Source organism: Daktulosphaira vitifoliae, unplaced genomic scaffold (assembly GCF_025091365.1).
Source record: "Daktulosphaira vitifoliae isolate Bord-2020 unplaced genomic scaffold, ASM2509136v1 Scaffold_1, whole genome shotgun sequence".
NCBI lineage: Eukaryota > Metazoa > Arthropoda > Insecta > Hemiptera > Phylloxeridae > Daktulosphaira > Daktulosphaira vitifoliae.
The window spans coordinates 77,309,268-77,330,828 of record NW_026099572.1 but is presented as its reverse complement, the minus strand read 5'-3'; the positions used below and the strand labels follow the sequence as shown (position 1 = coordinate 77,330,828).

General features: G+C 25.0%; 2 protein-coding genes across 9 annotated transcripts in view; one reads left to right on the top strand and one right to left on the bottom strand.

Moving 5' to 3' along the window:
• Positions 1-7,323, top strand: part of LOC126895606 (moesin/ezrin/radixin homolog 1) — a 23,052-nt gene extending 15,729 nt beyond the window's left edge. For all 4 annotated transcript variants that reach the window (XM_050667678.1, XM_050667680.1, XM_050667679.1 and 1 more), the window contains 8 exons: positions 2,157-2,279; positions 2,989-3,140; positions 3,215-3,445; positions 4,080-4,340; positions 4,455-4,581; positions 4,673-4,903; positions 6,281-6,517; positions 7,056-7,323. In XM_050667678.1, coding sequence (XP_050523635.1) covers positions 2,157-2,279; positions 2,989-3,140; positions 3,215-3,445; positions 4,080-4,340; positions 4,455-4,581; positions 4,673-4,903; positions 6,281-6,517; positions 7,056-7,220 — 1,527 coding nt within the window. In that variant the 3' untranslated portion in view covers positions 7,221-7,323. The remainder of the gene's footprint in view (positions 1-2,156; positions 2,280-2,988; positions 3,141-3,214; positions 3,446-4,079; positions 4,341-4,454; positions 4,582-4,672; positions 4,904-6,280; positions 6,518-7,055) is intronic.
• A 1,018-nt stretch (positions 7,324-8,341) lies between these two features.
• LOC126895605 (conserved oligomeric Golgi complex subunit 1) lies at positions 8,342-21,446 on the bottom strand. 5 transcript variants are annotated; one of them, XM_050667674.1, is made up of 16 exons: positions 21,281-21,443; positions 20,867-21,000; positions 18,059-18,190; positions 17,858-17,997; positions 17,647-17,783; positions 15,633-15,828; positions 15,418-15,568; positions 15,196-15,361; positions 14,965-15,137; positions 12,210-12,431; positions 11,985-12,123; positions 11,607-11,759; positions 10,182-10,327; positions 9,211-9,370; positions 8,850-8,972; positions 8,344-8,663 (listed from the first exon to the last, which is right to left on the bottom strand). In XM_050667674.1, the coding sequence occupies exons 1-16, from the start codon at positions 21,302-21,304 to the stop codon at positions 8,550-8,552; spliced, it is 2,310 nt and encodes a 769-aa protein (XP_050523631.1). In that variant the 5' UTR covers positions 21,305-21,443; the 3' UTR covers positions 8,344-8,549. The 5 variants fall into 5 exon arrangements, 3 of the variants coding, with proteins under 3 accessions (XP_050523631.1, XP_050523632.1, XP_050523633.1); XR_007701677.1 differs by lacking the exon at positions 9,211-9,370 and having other exon boundaries at positions 8,342-8,663; XM_050667675.1 differs by having other exon boundaries at positions 8,345-8,663; positions 20,867-21,437.
• Positions 21,447-21,561: the final 115 nt, after the last annotated feature.

The window sequence follows — 21,561 nt, the reverse complement described above, 5'->3', positions numbered from 1 at the left end:
CTTTTTTTTTTTTTTTTTTTTTTTGTGCTTACATGCGGGTTTCAGCCAAACAATATGTATACATTTTTATGGAAATACTTTAAAAATAGAAAATCACTTATTGAGGAGCCTGTTGATTATTTCGACCCCACACATAAATATTGGTTACAGGTACTATATAACTAGTAAATGTTTATGTTTGACTTTAGATTGTGTTTGTATAGTATATTATTTGTGTTATCCGTTATAGATTAATTCTAAGGATTTATTAGAAATATTTATTCTTTATCTCGATCCAAAATATGTATTATTTTATATTGTTTATTATTGATTATATGTCATTTTATTTAAAACACCTATTTATTTATTTTATACGTAATTCAGGTATGTTTCGTCAATACTGCTTATTTTGTTTGCCTATCATGTACTACTCAACTGTTCTAAATGACCATCTGACCAGTTGTTTTGTTAATGTCCTTCGTCATATTCAATTGCTGACATAGTAATGAATTTACCCATACGCCGTTAAATTTATGTTAGTATTCAATGCATACATAAACATTAGTACGCGTTCTAATTATACGTACATGAAAAATTATTGTTTAAATATAACTATATCATTAAATTATTGTTTAGTTGTTCTACGAATAACTGGGCTGTTCTACACTTCCGAAAATTGTATGGAGTTTCTTGATAATGATTAGATCAACTAATGATATTTTAGTTAAAGAAAGTGCCATCCGCACTAAGTTTAAGCCCAGTAATTTAAAGTCCATACTTGTAGTTTAATAATCAGTTGCGTTCTACTTTACATTATACATTAACATTTAATTGTTGTTTTATTACCGTATATTTTGAGGTGTCCAATACAAATATGTAAAATATATAATTAAACAAGTAAATCTATTTAATGTTATTTTTTAGTAATTTTTGGAATTGTTTGATATTTTATACCTATATTCCAATGCATTTTTTGAAATAATATTTTTTTCGCACGTCTTGTGGAATTTTATTAACCTTCATTAATTCTACCTTAATTTTAATATGACCGTAAAAAATTATTTACATTTATTAGAAAAATACTTAAATTATAAAATGAATTTATTTATATATACATATGTGTGATGATTAAACATTCGCATTTTATCTATAAAATTAAGTTATGTTAGTTCGTCGTTTTTTGTGACATTAATTTCTACAAGGTTATTGGTAAAATTAATAATATTATTTTTTAGTGAAGGTTTCGTTTTTATTTCCATGTATATAAGTGTTACTTAATTTAATTGTTTGAAATTATTATTAGGTTTTTTTAAGTTAATCAATAAAAATTCTTTATCTTAGTTTAAAAATGTATTTTTTAGAAGTAGCCACTTTACAATTTCTACAAGAATATTTTACGAATATACAAACAAATGATTTTTGATTATTCACAGTTTCTTACCCCAGTATTTTTCAATTGAGAGCCTAATACTAAAAAAAAATTGGTAAAATTTTTGTTGATTTTTTTATCTAAAATATAAAATGTAAAACTTGGTGTTTAAAATGTAAAAATATCCTGGATATGACAGCAATTACATTAATATACTAATATTCCATATTCATATTAGCTATGAATGGATAATCAAATATATTATTGATATTAGCTTTGAATGGATAATCAAATTGACGACTTATCAAAATTTTTATTTGAAAAAAATTAAGATGTAAAACTTAATTAATTATCGAATTATTCAACGTGATTTTTCTAATATTAGCCACTCGATTTCTCATAAAATAATAATTAAATCAAGAAAATTCTTTTTAGTATTTTATATATTTCTAGATTTATTAGTTTTTTTTTAATTCGTCCTTTATATCTTATAATGGCTTTAACTTTATTTTTTTAAATTAAATTATAATATTTCTATTTATAATTCATACTAAGTGAGAGACTTATGAGTTATTTGTACTTTTTTCCCTATTGTATATTCATTATACTCTTGTATATTTAGTATACTTTGATATTTGTGTCTTTTAAGTTAGTTAGAATAACAATCATTGCCCTTTGTGCACACTCAAAATGCTTCATAATAAAAATTTCATTTTTTGTATAGGTAGATATTTTTGTAAATACTGTGCTTTAATTTCTTAATTTTTAACATATATTTTACATATAAAAAATATGTTTGTATTTATAGGTTATGAGCCAAGATGTCAAAAAGGAAAATCCACTTCAATTTAAATTCCGTGCTAAATTTTACCCTGAAGATGTTGCTGAAGAACTTATACAGGATATCACTTTAAGATTATTTTATCTTCAAGTATATAATATATTTAAAAATTAAAATATCATTAAAATAATTTATTATAAAAGCAACAGTAATATTTTGAATAAAACATCTCAAATAGGTATTTTGACAGCCAACTTATTATAATTATTTGTTTAGCTCTGATGATGATAACTTGGTTTTCAAAATAGTATTCACTGTATTTTTTCCACACTATTTTTGTGGTTTTTAAAGTTAAGTGTTCTAAATAATCTTTTATTTTAATCAATGTTTTACTAATTTTTAAATAAAATTAGCTCCAAATTCATCATTAATTTTTATGAAATAATGTAGTTACATTTTTTGCTTTACTCTACAATACATTTTTAAGCTTTTAAAATATTTTCTCTTAATATTTTTGTTTAGATTGTACTATTGAATTATTAATTGAAGGGTTGGATTTAAAAATGTAATAATTGTAGAAATCAGACTATTCAGATCAGGAAAAAAAGAGCCCTATTGTTTGCAATTATTTAATAATTTAATTCATTTAATTTGAAATTTAAATAATCATTTTTTTTTAATGACAAATTAGTTAAAAGATAAATAAATAAAATTATATTAACTGGTTACTGAAAATGATGTATGATTCTATTAGTTGGGTTTTATGATATCTCCATTATTTTATTTTATTTAAAATTCAAAATAAATTATTCATTTTGTAACTTTTAACTAACGTTTCAATAAAAAATAAAAATTTTAGGTAAAGAATGCCATTTTATCAGATGAGATCTACTGTCCATCAGAAACATCTGTGTTGCTTGCTTCATATGCTGTTCAAGCAAGACATGGAGACTTCAATAAACTAACTCACACTCCAGGTTTTCTTACAAATGACCGTTTATTACCACAACGGTATTCAATCTTATTCACAGATATAATTTTATTATTTTTATTCTTAAATAATTTTTTATAAATAATTTTTTTAGTGTTATGGATCAACACAAAATGACTCGAGAAGAGTGGGAGTCTAGTATCACTACATGGTGGCATGAACACAGAGGAATGTTGCGCGAGGATGCTATGATGGAATATTTAAAAATTGCTCAAGATCTAGAAATGTATGGCGTTAATTATTTTGACATACTCAACAAAAAAGGAACTGAATTATTTTTGGGTGTTGATGCTCTTGGTCTTAATATCTATGAAAAAGATGATAAGTAAGTATCTTTTGAAATAATAATCAAACATTATACTTAAAAGCTATCTATTGATTATAATACACATTTTAAAATGTGTATCAAATGTCAAATCCCAACCTTAGAATCAAGACGTCTATTTATTGATTTAACATTTATATACAAACTATTAAATAATAAAATTATCTGCCCAGAGCTACTTGATCAAATTTGTTTTAAAATACCAGCTTATAATACCCGATCTCAACAATTATTTTTTACTATTCTAGGGAAAAATAATTTCATTAAATATAGCCCAATAAACCGTATGTTAATGTCTTGTAATAATATTTCCAACTTTGATTTTTTTTATGATTATCCTAACAAATTAAAATGTGTAATAACTAATAATAATCATTCTAACACAAATATTTAATATTATATTCATAAAAATTACTTCTAATTTATATTATTTTTATACTTAATATCTAATTATTGTTCACCTTAATTTTATAAATGTATCACTGTATATTGTTAATTTTTTAAAATTGTATTTATATTATTATATTACTACCTGTACTACATTGCCCTTCGAGGGTGTTATCTTATAAATAAATAAATGAATAAATAAAAATACTAATGAAACAACAATAAAAAATTATTAATTATTTTTTAGACTTACCCCAAAAATTGGTTTTCCATGGTCAGAAATCCGTAATATTTCTTTCAATGATCGAAAATTTATCATCAAGCCTATTGATAAAAAAGCTCCAGATTTTGTATTCTTTGCTCCACGAGTTCGTATCAATAAGCGTATTTTAGCACTTTGTATGGGTAATCATGAATTGTATATGAGGAGGCGTAAACCAGATACTATAGATGTCCAACAAATGAAAGCACAAGCCAGAGAAGAAAAATTAGCAAAACAGCAGCAACGGTAAGTAGACTATTTACTAAACAAAAATTAAAATAAATGAGTACATGAAAATCAGAATTTTTATAGTCCCTTTTATTTATTTTGATGTAATACCACGTTAAATGTTAATTACAGTGAAAAACTTCAACTTGAAATAGCTGCTAGAGAAAAGGCTGAAAAGAAACATCAAGAATATGAAGAGCGTCTAAAACAAATGCAAGCAGAAATTTCTAAACGAGAACAAGATTTACTTAGTGCTCAAGTAAATATTGAAATTATAAATATTAATATTATTTTAAAATGTATTTTGAATATTATATTAGAATTAAATAACTATGTTATTTCAACAATAGGATATGATTCGTCGTTTGGAAGATCAGTTGAATAAACTTCAATTAGCAAAAGAAGAATTGGAGCAAAGGCAAAATGAGTTGCAGAATATGATGGAACGTTTAGAAGAATCTAAAAATATGGAAGCTGCAGAAAGAGTAAAACTTGAAGAAGAGATCAAAGCTAAGCAAGAAGAAGTGATGCGTATTCAATCTGAAGTTGAAACTAAAGATGAAGAAACAAGACGTTTACAGGTATAGATAAAACTTGTTTAGTTTTAGTTTTTATCGAGGTGGACATAATACTCATGCACTCAAACCTGTTGGTCCATTGTGCGCACCTCATACTGAATTGTCTTGATTCAGTTTACTCACTGAAGTGTTGTTACATTATACCTATCATTGTATAAGGATGGACCATCAAGTCACCCCTATTGATGACCAAAGAATCCTGTCTTTACGATAAAATTAAGTATCTCTCTGGTTCTTAGGTTTTTAATATCTTGTCATCCTATTAAGATCACACAGCAGTAAATCAGGGGTCTTGATAAATATTTTAGATTGTCTAGATACTACTAAGTACTTCCAGATTTTCCTGTGTTGTTTTCTGCGCCAATTCTTGGGTAGCGCTTTGAGCGATTGCTCAGTGAGTCCTACCACTGGTTCTGGTCCAACATAGGTGTTCTCTGCTCCTTTCCTGACTAGAAAGTCAGCATTCTCATTTCCAGTGACACTGTTTTGTCCTAGTACCACGCTAGTGTAACTTTTTTGAACCTCAATAGTGATTCTAAAGTTTCCCTGCATTCGAGGACAAGCTTTGAATTTACCTGATCATTACAAAGTGTTTTCAAAGCTGCTTGACTGTTACTTAAAATAGTTATCTTCTTATTCTTGTATACCAGCAGGTTCTGAGCCTCCTTACCCAGTATCAATTAGAGAGTCTAAGTTTTAGACCCTCAATTTTATCAGCTAATGCTTCCAGTTGATCTTGCGACTCCTAGTCTGCATTTGTAGACGTTGCTGTCCCTTAGCTAGTAGAATGTTCACCAAGTGTCCCATTGTTTGAATTGCAACTGTCAAGTTTGATGATTCTTCTGCGAAGAACCACCAGTTCACGCTATTGTTCTAACAGGTTGTCTGTAGGATCCCTGATTGTCAAAAGTTCGTTGTTTTGTGGTTTTTCTATGTTTTTATCCATATAGTTCCCACGAGTAGTCGAGAAATAAAGGTCCGTCACAGCAGAGCTCGATACTGTGATAAGTCTGTATACTTTATGGTGCGCCAGGTGCCATAGAGGATCTCAATGGTCACTTTACCTTTCGGCTAACTACCCTGTGACAAGTTAGCAACCCTTTCACTTGGTATGGCTGGGTTAGGCGGATCTATTTGCTGTTATCAAGCAGGTATGCCCGGGCCTACTTGTCCGAACTAACCAAAGTCATGACCGGCTAAGAGCAGTGGTATGTGTTGCTACCCCCACTGAATTAACTAGGGTCCGCGGGGTTGTTAATCCCGTAATCCTTATGGATCATCCTGCAGGATAAAACTTCTTTAAATTTAAAACTTTTTTTTAATTTGTAAAGTATTATCCCAAATTATATACTAATTATATTATTGCATTAATGTAAATAGGAAGAAGTTGAAGAAGCTAGACGTAAACAAGAAGAAGCTGCAGCAGCTGCTATGGCAGCAGCTGCCACACCTAAGCATCATCATGTGATGGAAAATGAAAATGAAAATGATGATAATGATGAAATGCACAATGGTCACGAATCTCGTGATTTAGATACTGATATGGATATTATTGATCCTGTAGAAGAGCGTCGTACACTTGCTGAGCGTAATGAACGACTTCAAGATCAATTAAAGGTATGATTGTTTCAATATGTTGAATACAGAATGATCAAAATCTGTTATAATACTTATTTCTCAAAATCAATTAAAAAATTTTATTTTTTGGTTAAAAAAAATTATTTTGTCCAAAAAACTACAATATTTGGTAAAAAAAATTTTTTTCATTACATCCAGGGTTAAGAAACAAGAAGTTATATTTTCATAATGGGTACCCTTAATTTTAATTTCTTAATATGATAAAAGTAAAAATTACAAATAATTTTATTATTATAATTTTTTTTATCCGATCAACTGTTTATTTGTTACAACATTTTTAGGTTAAGTAATTTTAATCCAAACTTCTATTATTATTTCACCATTTCAAATAAAGTAACCTTTTTTCTATGTAGTCACATGTTTTTAATAAAATATAGTGATTACAAAGAATGCCATTTGTTTTTGTTTTAATGGATCATACATTTTTAATGTGTTTTAGTAAATAAATTTTTTATACATTCCTATTTCCATAAAACAATATTTTTATTAAAATAAATAAATTACTATTTTTTTCTAGATGTTAAAACAAGATTTGGCACAGTCACGTGATGATACCAAAGAGACTGCTATGGACAAAATTCATCGTGAAAATGTTCGCCAAGGACGTGACAAATATAAGACTTTACGTGAAATTAGAAAAGGAAACACAAAACGCAGAGTTGATCAGTTTGAAAATATGTAAAATATGCATTTATCAGGGTATTTCAGATATATAAAAAGGCGGTTAAAAAAAAAACTGAGATCGTCATTTTTTAGTAAGATTATTTTACATCTTGGTCCATAAATTATACATATTATTAAATTATTATTTATTAAGGTTGTAATAACTAAAATGGTTGAACAAGTTATGTAAAATGTTTTTAATTTAGTTAGTTTTTATTAAATCTATTATTTTTCTTAAGAATAAGCATTTTTTTTATTTATTTAGGTGTAATTTTATTGTTTTGTAGTTACAAAATGCTTACAATAAAATTAACCTCGCCCACTAAAGCTATCATGTTTTTGGGCAACATATGTTATTTCTAATATTTTTAAATATTCCTTTCACTTTCTAAAGTAAAATGGAGAAGGGCACTTAATTCTTTCTGCTCAATATTTAAATATAATCACGAACAATATTTTAAAGCCCAACCATTTATTATTGTTATACAATTATTATTTTGATTTATTTATTATTATACAATGTTTACTATCATTATAAAAATTGAATGAAAGGTTATTAATAATTTAAAAAAATAATAACTATTATTATATTTATAATAATTATTTTTTGGTCAGCTTATTGATCAACATAATTTACCCTAAAATATATTTATATTGTTTACTTAAATTAATTATTTTTGTTAAAGTAGTATACTATATGTTAACTGATTAGTAATTATTATTTTTAAAATGCTTATTATTATTATATATATAAAAAAAAAAGAAAATAATTAATCTTAAACAAGTTATTTTTTTACCTCAGTATTATAAAAAGACTACATTGGTATTATCATAGTTATAAAATATAAATATCAAAATATTTCATGTATAATCTGAGGTATACATTTAAACTCTACAAATGTTTCATTTATAAATTGTTTATTGTATTTATAAATATGTTACTTTGTTATTAAATTGGTATATAATTTATTAATTATGATATCAAAATGGGGAGGTGTTACAAAATAATACACCATTAATGTATTTTTCAAAATTGTTCTAATTCAATTTAACAAATTGTATAGACAAAAAATAAAAATTTTATATTTTTAAAATATATAATTATGGATATTTAAAAATAAACAAATTCAGTATATGACATTAAAGTCATTAAAATTAAAGTTTATGCTTGTTATATAAATTTTTAAAGATAAATACATTCGGTGATAAAAATTTTTTATTTATTATTTAAAATTATATTTTTATAAAAGATAATATAATTTAATAATATATTTCAGCAATTATTTTTATAAAATTTGTTAAATATTTTTTCCTTGGAATAAAATCAAAATAGTTCTTAGAATATCCATTATGTATCTGTAACCAAAAATAATTTAAACCTATAGGTGCTGAACATCATGTTGTTTGCTTCATCAGAAAATTCTATTGCCGATTGACTAGGTAGGGAAGTGCCAAAAATACACTGAAACATAATTTTTTTTTAATATATAAGATCTAAAAAATGATAAAAATAAATAATATACAACTATAAATATAAAAACATATCCTAAAATAAATATGTTTTATTTTATAGCTACATAAATAAATATGAAAAATATAGACATTCCTAAAATAGGTTTTTTTTTTAAGAAATTATAAAAAAATATACCTTTGTTGTAGTTACAGCTCGTTTTACATTTTTTACAATATACTCATTTATTGCATCTAAATTTATAGGATCAATTTGATTTTCAATATCGACAATAATTTGAGAACATTTAGAAGACAATGCCTAAAAAAGAAAATATTCCTGAACTTTTCATCACATTATCTTAGATAAATTAATAATTATTTTTTATAATACATAAAAGCGTAGGAAAAGGAATGATATACCTTCAATTAATTTTGAAATAAATTTTAATGTATAAATAAATAACAATAAAAATTATATTTAGCTTTTTGATTATGTTAAAACTTTTCATAATTAATCTATTCCTACATTTTAGATTACATGAATTTAACTATATTACTTCATTTTCAACGCTTATAAAAAGCATACTGATGTACTTAAGATCAAATAATTTTTGAATTTGATATTTTGATTTCAATGATGTTTCAACTTCAAAATTACTTTTGTATTCTTCTAATATCCAATTAATACAAGAAGAAATCAAATTTTCATGAATAAGCCTGTTATAATATATACAATTTTTAAAGTATATTAATAATTACTAAAAATTAAATTGTTATCAGTAGAAAAAACAGATGAAAAATCTTTCGGGGCATATGCTCCAAGTTTTTTCAACATCATACAAAATTTAATTTTCTGGAATTTTTGAGGGCCTAAAACCTCCTCAAAACTTAACCTGTGTGTCAAAATTTTAGGGGTATTTTAAAATTACTTTCTATTATTTAAATGTTTAGATCATTTAGTGTATTGTTAATTTTAATAATCTGGTGATACAACATTCATTATTAAAGTATTAATTTATTTTTTGAAACCCTTCATCCAAAAAAATCTCAGTATGTACACTTATATTATCAGTAATTTAATAAAAATACAAATCTACAATGAAACGTAAAATGGTGTTTAATCATATGAAAATGTGTTATCTAATTAGTGTTCATATTTTAATATTTTTCACTTTCCAATAATTTATACACTTTAAGATAGAAAAATTTTAATGCAAAATTGTAGTTTTACAAATCAGATCAGTTCATAAAATGGTTGCCATTCTTCTTCCAGCAACGGATTAAATACCTTTCCTGTGGTATGAATGGTTGAGAAATCTCTCCTTTGTTTGGTGGTGACCTTGATGGTCTTTGATAAGTTGTATAAGCAAATAAATTAAATCTATGACTTTTAATTTTAAACTGATCACTATGGTCTCTTATGAGTACAACTTGATAGAAGAGAATTAAACAAAATATTTTTCAAAAATAAGTACAAAAATTATTTTAAAAATAATGTCATACATTTTTTATTAATATTAAAAAGTACCTGGGAGGCAATATAACTGCTATGTGGGTTATTATGCCAAAAATAATTTTTTGCAATGGAAATGAAGGTTGATTAGGTATATATAATTTTGATATTATAAGTTCACCACTTTCCTTTTCCACTTCTATGTCAATAGTTTCCCATTTCTACAAAGTAAATATAATAGTATTACAGTAAATATTATGTAATTAATTACATAGAACAATAAACATTAGTGTTTAAAAAAAACCATAAAGTATATTTATTAGAACATTTGTATGTTACCTATGATATTTTTAATTCAATTTCTATAGTGTAAAGAGAAAAGATTTATAAAAAAAATAATAATTATGTGTTAAATGTACAAAACAAAGTAAAAAATTTTGTGTATTGAAACAATTATTACAAACATTATTTTAAAGTTACAATAGAGCTGCTTCAAACACCATAAGATTGTGCTAAAAATAAATGTTCAAAATTAAATATTTCATTACTCTAACATCAAAAACATTTTTTAAAAGAACTAATTTACAGAAGAGTAAAAAAAGAAACATGGTGTCTCATATGAAACTATAAATATAATTACTTTTATAATTTTATGAGATTACTAATTCATACACAAAAAATGTAGTCTTGAAAGAAAAATTTACCCCCATTTGGATTACTAAGTTCCATAAATTGTAAAACTAGATTTCTTATCCAAAATGGTTTTATGTCATCTTACATTTTTTTTTTTTTAGAAATTTAATAATATGATTTAACATTTAATCAATTTTTTGTATAAAATAAGAATAGTTAATTCAAAATAAAATTAGAAGACCAGAATATTAAGTTAATTTGGTCTCCATACTATAGCGGTAAACTAGATAATGAACTGACAGATCAACTAGCAAAGTTATCTCCATCTAATTATAAAATACCCACAACAAGCATATCTCTAAACTTATCTCCTTTACAGTTTAACACATTATATTTGTCATAAAAATAAAACATATTGACATTATTTAAATCAGGTCAACATATTATATTGATTGTAAGTATGAAAAATATGTAAAATACTGTTGTACATATGTTAATAGCTACCAAAATTGTAGATCAAATAGACGGCCTACCTAGCTTAGCAGGTAATACATTGTGCCTCGGTGTGTAAATACCAGGTTTGATTATGTTGCCTTTGGCTATATAAATTTTGTTATTTTTGCTGGGATAAGTAATAACTTCTAGAGAGTACATTAAACATGATTCATTCATGGTTAAAAAAAGAAACTGAAAATTAACAGTTTCGTGTAATTGCTGTAATAGCAATTTAAACACTATTGAAAATAATACTAATAACATTATTTTTCAATAGTTAAAAAAGTTGCTAAGAGTTATCTATATTGTATGAAAAAGAATTTATAGAACAAAATTTTTGTAAACTATCAAAATTTAACTTAAAATATTTACAGGAATTGTTGATAATTGTTCTCCCAGAGTAATTGGTAAAAAATGTCCTTGAAGACCAACAAATATTCTATCAACAACAATATCACTCCACTTGTTCCAAGCTATGATAGAAGCATTTTGAATTGAATCTTTTGATGATATCCAAAAGTTAAACTAAAAAAAAAAAAAAAAATGTTAATATAATATAATATAAAATTAAAAAGCATAATAAAAACAGAATAAGACAATAAAATATACAGATCAAAGAAATTATAATTTACACATGAAGTACCAAGAAAACATAACTTGATAGCCAAGTAATAAGATCTAAGGTGCTTAACTTGGCCAACAGTACCTCGGTTATTTTCAATTTTTGTAAATTAGAAAATTTTAACTAACCTGGGAATAAGATGAGACTAAACAGTGTTTTAATTTTGGACATAGCATAGGAATGTACCATGAAAACCTAGCAATTAATAACATATTATCTTCTGACAGTTTATTTTCCTCAACAACATTAAGAAGGTAATCAACTAAACTAATGGATATAAAATAATACATTAAATTGAATTTGCAAATTGAATAAATTATCATGTTATGTTCATATATTATGAAGTGTTTTACTTTTTAATAAGTTTATTACAACAAAACCCTTGATGATTATGAAATTCCCATGGATCTTCATCTTCTGGATAGTATTTATTTAACATATTGGTAAGTGAAAAAATTCTATTTTCAAAACATTTGCAAAGATCTGCTGATTTATCAGAACATCCAATAGAACGTGTTTCTATGTATTCATTTGTATCGAAGAATATATTCTCTCTTAAAGGTGTTTCTTCAGATCTAGTTGAGAAAATAAAAGTATTAATAAACAATAAAATTTTAGTTGTTTTTTTAAAATTTAGTTTAAGAATACTTAAACAAAATATTGATGAGTTTTAAATTTAAATAGTTTAACATCAGCAAATTTTCATATTTTATAATAAAACAGTTAAGTAATAATAGTATTATTAATATTTTAAGAAGTAAAACAAAGTATGTAGAGTACGAGTTTGATAAAAAAGAACACGACGTCAGTGAAATAAGGAGTTTGGTGACAATTGGTGAAGACGTGATAGGAGAGGTGGAAAGTTTTAAGTATTTAGGATCAATTGTGCAAAAGAGAGGTGGTATTGACGAGGATTTAAGTGCGGGTGGTTAAAATAGAGGGGAGGCATCTAGTGTGTTATACGATAAAAGAATTCCAATGAGATTGAAAGGTATATTCTATAAAATTGTAGTGAGAACAGGTATGATGTATGGTACAGTGTTGTGAGGTTGACAAGAAAGTAGAGAAGAGAATGAGTATAGCAGAGATGAGAGTGCTTAGATGGATGAGTGGAGTGACTAGAAAAGATAGGATAAGGAACAAACATAATATGTTATATTATAGGAGGGAGTATAGGTGTACCGTTAATCGTAGATAAGATAAGAGAAAACATTTTTAAGTGGTATGGTCATGCTAGGAGGAAAGACGAAAAGGATGCTGTAAGAGCAGTTATAGAAATGAATGTTGAAGGATGAAGAGGTAGAAGAAGACCAAAAAAGAGATGGAGGGATGTAATTGAATGCAATATGAGGATGGTTGATGTGAGAGATTGTGTCAAGTGGAAGTTTAGGATAAGGGTGGCCGACCCCAAGTAGTTGGGATTAAGACGAGGAAAAAGAAGAAGATTAATATTTTAGGGGATAAGTTGAAAACATAGTAATGGCATAATTCCTTGTACACCACTATCTCAGGATCAAAACTTGTTGTACCATTTCTACAAGCTGTTCTTTAAAAAATAAGAACAGTAATAAAGGATAATTGTCAATTTATAATAATACTATGTATTAAAAAGTATGGACTGGAAGATAAAGATGTAAAAAATTATTTTTGAAAAATTGATTTTATAGCATAAGTTATATTAATTATCACAGAAATGAGAAAACATTGATTTTTTTGTCCATTATGTGTGTCTAATATACAAAGTAAGTCTTGTAACAAATTAAATAAGTTTTTTTAAGTAGGATAGAAGAAAAAATTACTTTTTTTATAGGACTTTATACTTAAATTTATAAAGTGTTTAAATATTTGGAATATTTTTGCTTATATATTTTTTAAACATTGTTTTTTCTAAATATTTATTAACTTATTGTGTAATATCATTCACCAATTAATTCTTTTTACAACTAGATAATTCATATTAAATTAGAAAAATGTTTGATTGCTTGCTTTAAACAATTATAATAATTAGCTAACAATATATTTTTGAGTAGGGCTAATGGCCTAGGGGGCATAATAATTGTGGTGACTCAGTTCACTCCAAAATTTTTTTTATATTTTAAATTTTATCCCTCTATAAAAAGAAATTATGAGTAAAAAAAAGATGCCAAAAATAAATTTAATAAACCGGATTAGGCTAATCATAGTAATGATCATTGCTGTATACACAGTAGAGGAATTTGTACCTTCCCACTGTTACTATTCCGCCCTTTCATTTGAGCATAAAACATACAATCAATACATGAATTTCAAAAAAGTACTTAGGAACATACTTGTCTATTGATTATATAAACTATACTGTTGAATAATATTTTAACATTTAGTTACCATTAACTTATCATCAGGGTCATATAGTTAGGGAGTGGCTTGGGGAAATAGCCTCCCTACTAATATAAATCTTAATATTAAGGAACGAAACTTATAAATGTTATCAACATACAGTCAATCAAAATTATTTTTATTTATTTTCTAATATTGGTAATTGGTTATCATTAGTGTGCAGAATTTTATGTATTTATAAATTTCGTTATGTTATTCTAAAAACACCATTAATCAACAAAAATTTGTATTGATTTGAAAATGTAGTAATGTTTTTTTTTTACCAATGTTATCGGTAAAAAATATTTTTATACTACTATATAATTCTAAAACAAAATTGCACAATTTGGGACCTTTAAAGTGGACCTTTTAAAATTTAAAAAAAATTATTAATTCATATAACTTTGTGTTCTAGTTATCAGAAATATTAACATTATAAACATATAAGACAGTTTTATTAAATATTATTGAAAAAGTTAATAATAATTTATAACTTCAATAATCATATACTTTTCAATAATATGAATAATAAACATTTTATATAAGTTGATAAAGTGCTGTTAAATAAATGTTTGGAAGTCAAATTTATTTGATAAATTGTTCTTCTAAAAACTTTTGAAAATATCAAATATAAACTTTCAATTCTTTTTAAAAATAGCTAAAAGGACATTTCACATACTAAAACTTACATTAATAAAATACAATTTTAATGTGTATAATAGTAATATATATATATATATAACCTATTCTTACTTTATCAAATAGTTGTTGATATCAGAAACTATTGCAGAAAAGTTATCTTCCCATTGTTTACTTAATAAATCCTTAGTTCTTTGAGAAAATATGGGACAGTATAACTCAGACCATAAATTTGATTCACATCCTTTTATATTCTCTGTTATAGTAGTCCAATATTGAGGATATTCCTAAAATATTTAAAGTTAAGAATTCTTATAGTTTTGAAAATAATTATTCAAGATATACAATAGAATATTTATTAAGATGACAAAGAGTTTCCAATGATGTATCTTGTTTTAATATATCTGACACTTTTGTACAAACAAATGGTCTAGACCATTCAAGCCAGTTGTTTATAATATTTGTAATGTAATCTAGGCAAACATCATTATTTAACAATATATAATCAATCCTAAAAAATTAATTACAATTAATTGAATGTAATATTATTAATTACTCAATTTATACCTAAATTCTTGAACATATTTAGGTAAATGAATAAGACCAAATTTTAGAGAGTAATCCAAATTCACTAAAGATAATATATTTTTGTCATTTTTAAAAATATTTTTAATCTTTAAATAGACAATTCCACTATCATCATGACTTTGATTGTTATCTTTAATACAAAAATAATCATTATTAGTAATTTATTTATAAATTTGATAATTTTTCACAATTACTTGTAAAACACATGAATAAATTGTATATTGTGTTGATAATTAAATGAGCACTACTTTCAATACTCTTATCTGTTGAACATCCATTTAATAATATATGTTGTAACATATTTGAACGTAAAACAATAAATTCTTTAAGTAATGATTGAACATTTAAATTTTCCAACATAGATAAACTTATGAAACAATATGCTGCATCCTAAAAATAATGATAGTTTAAAATTTGATTTATTTTGTTTTTACATTTTAATAGTTTAAGGTCTACCGTTTCTCTTTTAAGAAAAGGAGATTTCATAACCCTTAATANATTTTATATTTGTAACTATGTATGTTTAACGTAAAATTATCGTTTTCACTGGAAAGGGGGTAATGTAGGGATTAACAAAGATGTTAAATAACATGTCACAATGAATGCGTTTATATATGTTTATATGTTTTATCTTAGATGTACTGCAGTACGATAACACTTCGTGTATTTTTTTTAGTCTCGCGCTGTTCGTCAATCCAGTGACACTTTTTATTTGTACTCTTTTTTTCTATGTTGTATAAAATCATTTTTCATTATTAAAAATTATTAATTATTATAAATTTTAATTGTAGTATTTTGTAATGAATATAAACACCAAAACACTACAAAGTTAATAGTTAGAGAAAAAGATGGAAATTTATTTACTATACAAACGCTCAACCATAAACATATAACCAGAAAATGTTCACCGAGAGACTAAAAATGTTAGCCTGATTTTACATGAATTGCACCCATGAAACATTTTTAAGGAATTCACATTACCTTTATATTGTTGTATTTCATACCTAAAATCTTTTTAATTTATACTATACATTACATTAAATGAAAGATTTTATGAATTCAACTAGTATACAAAGTGTTACAGGAAGTTCTGATAAATCTTTTGGCAAATTATCAAAACCTTGTGGGTATCTATGAATAATTATTGTTAATGAAAAAAAAAACAGTTTTAACAAACATATTAAAACTAAAAAGTTTAGTGCAAAAATCAGGTGTGTCTAAGTATTTGTAAGTTTTGTATGATTAATATTTTTCTGCGTATTTTAGTATAAAAATGATTTTTATAGAAAGGAAGGTAATATTTATTAAAAGAAATTCTATTCACCCTCCTTATTAATATATCTAAATTTAATAGCAAGAAGGAATAACAGGATTTCTGAAAAAATTTAATTTATCTAAATTATTGTTGTGTAAAATAATTTGTTCATCATATTTAAATTTACCTTTCAAAATCTAGTTAAAACTTTAATACTGTCTAAAGAAATAAAATCCAAAAATGATGATTTATATTAAGATTGGTTTTTATCGATTAAATTATGTCATTATTTTTAAATAAAAAGTTCAGAAAAATATAAAATTTAGTGATGACAATTTGTAATTAAAAATATTTGAGTGAAATCAAAATAAAAACCAGCACAATGAGATTGCGGCACAGTGGTGACGTGGAATAGTTGGATCAAGCATAATGATATCTGACAATGATTAAAATCACTATAAAAAAAAACACTGATGCAAATCTTTAGATAGTATTTAATTTAAAAAAATTGGTGGATTATTCGAAAAGCTACATGATCTGCTATTTCCTTATTAATATCCTGATTAAGATAAACTATGTCGAATGAAAAAGGGATATAAATATTATTCTCATGTAAAAAATAAAATCGAGAATTTTCACACAAAAATAGCATTTGGTAGCCATTTTCACCATAAAGACAAAATAATGTCCGAAATTTTTTTTTTCCATGATAAAGTATATCACATAATTTTTATTTAAGATATATATAAAAGTGTCAGACTTTCCGAAACACTTTCAAAAATAAAGTTGAAAAAGTAAATTTTTTGTGAAAAATTTGTCATTTTGAAATTTTTGTCGTTCGGTGAAAGCTGAGAATAAGTGGTTACAGACACAAAAAAAACACATAATAGTAAAACGAATACCTTCTCAGCTTTGTATCAAAGCTAAATAAATAACATTAAAAAATTTTTTACCTCAGGTATAATTGGATTAGACAATTCTAATTTAACCTTTTCAGTTATTGTTGATTTAAAATGTGAAAGATTTGACCATATTTGTTCAATAAAAGGTATAGCTCTATTAAAGCCATTGGTGACAAAGTTATCAAGACCTATGTCATAAATCATATAAATTAGCATATATCATCTAAAATCATTAACATGTAAAATGATTTAATACTAATACATTTTTTAATGAACGAAGAAAACTTAAACAATTCTGTTGCAGTTAAATAGTTTTTTTTATCTAAATTATCCCATATTTGTTCAGATATGTCTATTAAAAGTCTGGTCAAAACAGCAAATTCATCTAATGTCTTATCTTGGCTAAAAAAAAAAAGTTATATGATGTTACCAAAATCATATAAAAACATAATATAGAACTTACCTCTCAGTTGTAATAATATGATTTATTTTTTTTGTCTTCATAATATCATCAACAATACATCCAATATCACATACTATTGTAGACATTTTGCTAATAGTATCAGCAGCATCAATGAGATCTCTATACTTTTCACTATAACGGTATATTTTTATTAGTGAAACCTTACATTAATTAAATTTTTAAAACTATATAGAAAAATAATTTGATTGAAAAATGTTAATATAGTAAAAAAAAACCAGCACAATGAGGATGTAGTATAGTTAGGTCCAGTATAGATGATATCTGACAGTGATTCAAATCACTATCAATTATCACTGTAAATTTAATACCGTTTCAGCTTCGCATCGAAGCTAAAAGTTCTTCATTATCACAATGTTTTTTAGTTTCGATGCGAAGCTGAGAAGGTATTAATTTTACTATGATGTGTTTTTTTTTGGCTGTTATCACTTATTCTCAGCTCTCACCAAACCGATTTCTTTCAACGATACGTCAAAAGATCACAAATCGTATCTAATTGAAGACATTACCCTCAAAAATTGAAAAAATTTCCCTCGTTCCCCGTAAATGGGGGAAATCTCCAAAAAAATTACAAATTTAAAAATCGCTAATTTTCGAAATTTTTTCAATTTTTTTTACTTAAAACTGCCATAACTTTTTCAAAAATGAACAAATCAATATAATTTTTTTTTTATATAGATGATTGATGTCATTACCTATCATTTGGTATATTTTTTTTATAAATTTAACCCTTTACCAGCCCACAGGGGGGATTCAAAATGATAACTTTTTTTTTTCACAAAAAANGATTCAAAACATAAAAATGCATATAGAAAGTAGAACTTTTTCAACTTAACTTTTGGAAGTGTTCCGGAAGGTCTGACACTTTTATATATATCTTAAATTAAAGCTAATGTAATATACTTTATTATGCAAAAAAAAAATTTCGGACTTTATTTTGTCTTCATGGTGAAAATAGCTACCGTATTCAAAAATATGCTATTATTGTGTTAAAATTCTTGGTTTTGTATTTTATTTTATTATAAGGGGATTACACTGATTTTCATAAATATTATATCAATCTAATTGGCATAGTATAAAAATTTTAAAATATTTAAATTTTTTTGTTTCTTTGAAGTCAAGAAAAATAACTTTAATATTTGAACTAGCTAAATTTCCATTTTTATTAAGTGACTAATGAGACGTACGGTTTCTGAGATGGTAACACTTGGGTCTTTCACGCTTGTGGCACTGAATTTTTTCTTAATTCTTTTTGAGTTAGAAAAAAATGTTTAACTCATTTGATTTTTATTTCATTTAGATTCAATAACTTCAATAAATATCAAGGATCCCATTACTGTAGTCTCCTCTCGTGAGAAGAAATTCATATTAATATTATTTTACTATGTGGTTTTTTTTTGTTGCTATCATATATGTTCTTAGCTCTCACTTGACCTACTTTTTTGACAAATTTTTTTTTTAAATTAAACACTATCTACAGATTTGCATCGAAGCGTTTTTTATGATAGTGATTTTAATCACTGTCAGATATCATCTATACTGGACCCAACTATGCCACGACCCCACTGTATCGCCATCCCACTGTGCTGGGTTTTTTTTTGACAAATATGTAAGAGGAAGCATAAGAGTAGTGCCGATTCTAGGTAAATAGAGAAAAACTAAGTATATATGGTTTAATTATGAAGAAAAATCAGAAGTGAAAGAACACATATAGATATAAATATTGAAGGATGTTTATTCAAGTTTTTTCTAAATAACGATTCTGGGTAAAAAAATTTGGTGAGAAAAAAAAATACTCTCATGAAATAATTTTGTGATAGCACTATTGCTAACATAATATTTTTACTGGTCAAAATTATATTTCATAAGAATTTTATGTACAAAATTAAAATTAAATGTTAACAATTATTAAAAAGAAAATTGTACTAAAGAATGTAATGTTTTATATTAGTAAAATATGTTATGTTATGCAATTATTAAAAAAAAAACTATAATGACACATTATTCTGTGTCATCTATACATAAATCAATAGTCCTTATATCACACCCAATTGCATCCAACCATAACTTTTTCAGTGTTTTTCATTTTCCTTCAAATTTCATTTCCATAACTGCTCTTACCGTATCTTTCCTCATAACATGACCAAACCATCTGTGCCTATTTTTCATTTTATTCACAATTGACACTAATTCTATGCACCAAACAATTTTTACTCTGACTCACTATTTAAAAAAACTTGAATAAGAAAAAAAAGTTTTTCACAACTAAAAAATTCAATAATCCAATGTCAATGTATGATAGATATCAGTGTTTCAAGAAAATATTAACACAACACTAAATCTGGCGAAATGTAATACTTACAAAAGAAAAATAATTTTGAAAAAAAAAAATTCTTTTCAATACAAGGTGTGAACACTTATTCTGTGATTAAAATTATTATGGTAAAAACATTTACAGTATATTTTTTGTATTTTCTTAGTTAAAAAGTAAGTTAGCAATTAGTTCAAAATTACAAATATTTGTATTGCGGTAAAGTTTTTTTTTTATTTAGGGTATAATACAATTTTTTGGCAATTTTAATGTATGACATATGCCATAATTATACTTGAAGTTTGAAAAAATAGATTTTAGTATCCCAAACAACTCCTAGAGTTTATTAAAAAATTTGTATGACTTGATCATAAATAATTATTTTAAATATAAAAAAAATTTAGTAATTTTTAAAAATAAATAATTTAAAAATTAAATTTACTAAATTATCATATTGTAAAATATTTTGAAATACTCACCTAACCAAAGATTTTAACTGGTCTGCTTTCCGTTCAACATCCTTTTTTAATTTATTTTGTAAATTCTCAATTTCTGCCAAGCTACATGTTTCAAAAAGTTCATCGGCAAATTCATCAGCATTTTTAGTTGGTAGCTTTGTATCCATTTTAAAAATTGATAGATTAAGTAATTTTAGACAATTATTTTTCAATCAATTTTAAAAATATATAATACATCTTATTCAAAACAATTAAAGGTCAGAATAAAAAATTAAGATGTTGAATTTTACTTTGATAGTATCACAGAACATTATAAATACTATGTTGCAATATGAAATTTATACAAATAGCTTTATATTTTTATCAGTTAAACACCGCAAAATGGGACTTCTACTACAAGTTATCAGACCTCCAATTAAAATTTAAAAAAATTACCTCGCGGAAATTTTTACAATTCATTTTTTATTTTATTTATTACAGCTTCGTACTAAAATTTCTATTTAGGATAGAGTTTACTATGAGATTGAAAGATTTACAATTATAGTTAAGAATTTTATTATATAGAGAGAGATTCGTATACTTTAAATTCATTATGATGATATTCAAGTTATCACATTTAGTATTCTATGAGTTCATATATATATATATATATATATATAAACAGAATACCAAATTTGAGACTCGAATCACAGAATAGATAAAACCAGAAGTGACAC

What these genes read in the sequence shown, in the direction of transcription:
- LOC126895605 (XM_050667674.1), bottom strand. Translation starts at nt 21,304, where the DNA reads ATGAATTGTAAAAATTTCCGCGAG. An exon ending in TTTATTCATGTGTTTTACAA is followed by an intron (nt 15,569 to 15,632) that starts GTAATTGTGAAA and finishes TTTGTATTAAAG; the next exon opens with ATAACAATCAAAGTCATGAT. An exon ending in AAATATGTTCAAGAATTTAG is followed by an intron (nt 15,362 to 15,417) that starts GTATAAATTGAG and finishes TTAATTTTTTAG; the next exon opens with GATTGATTATATATTGTTAA.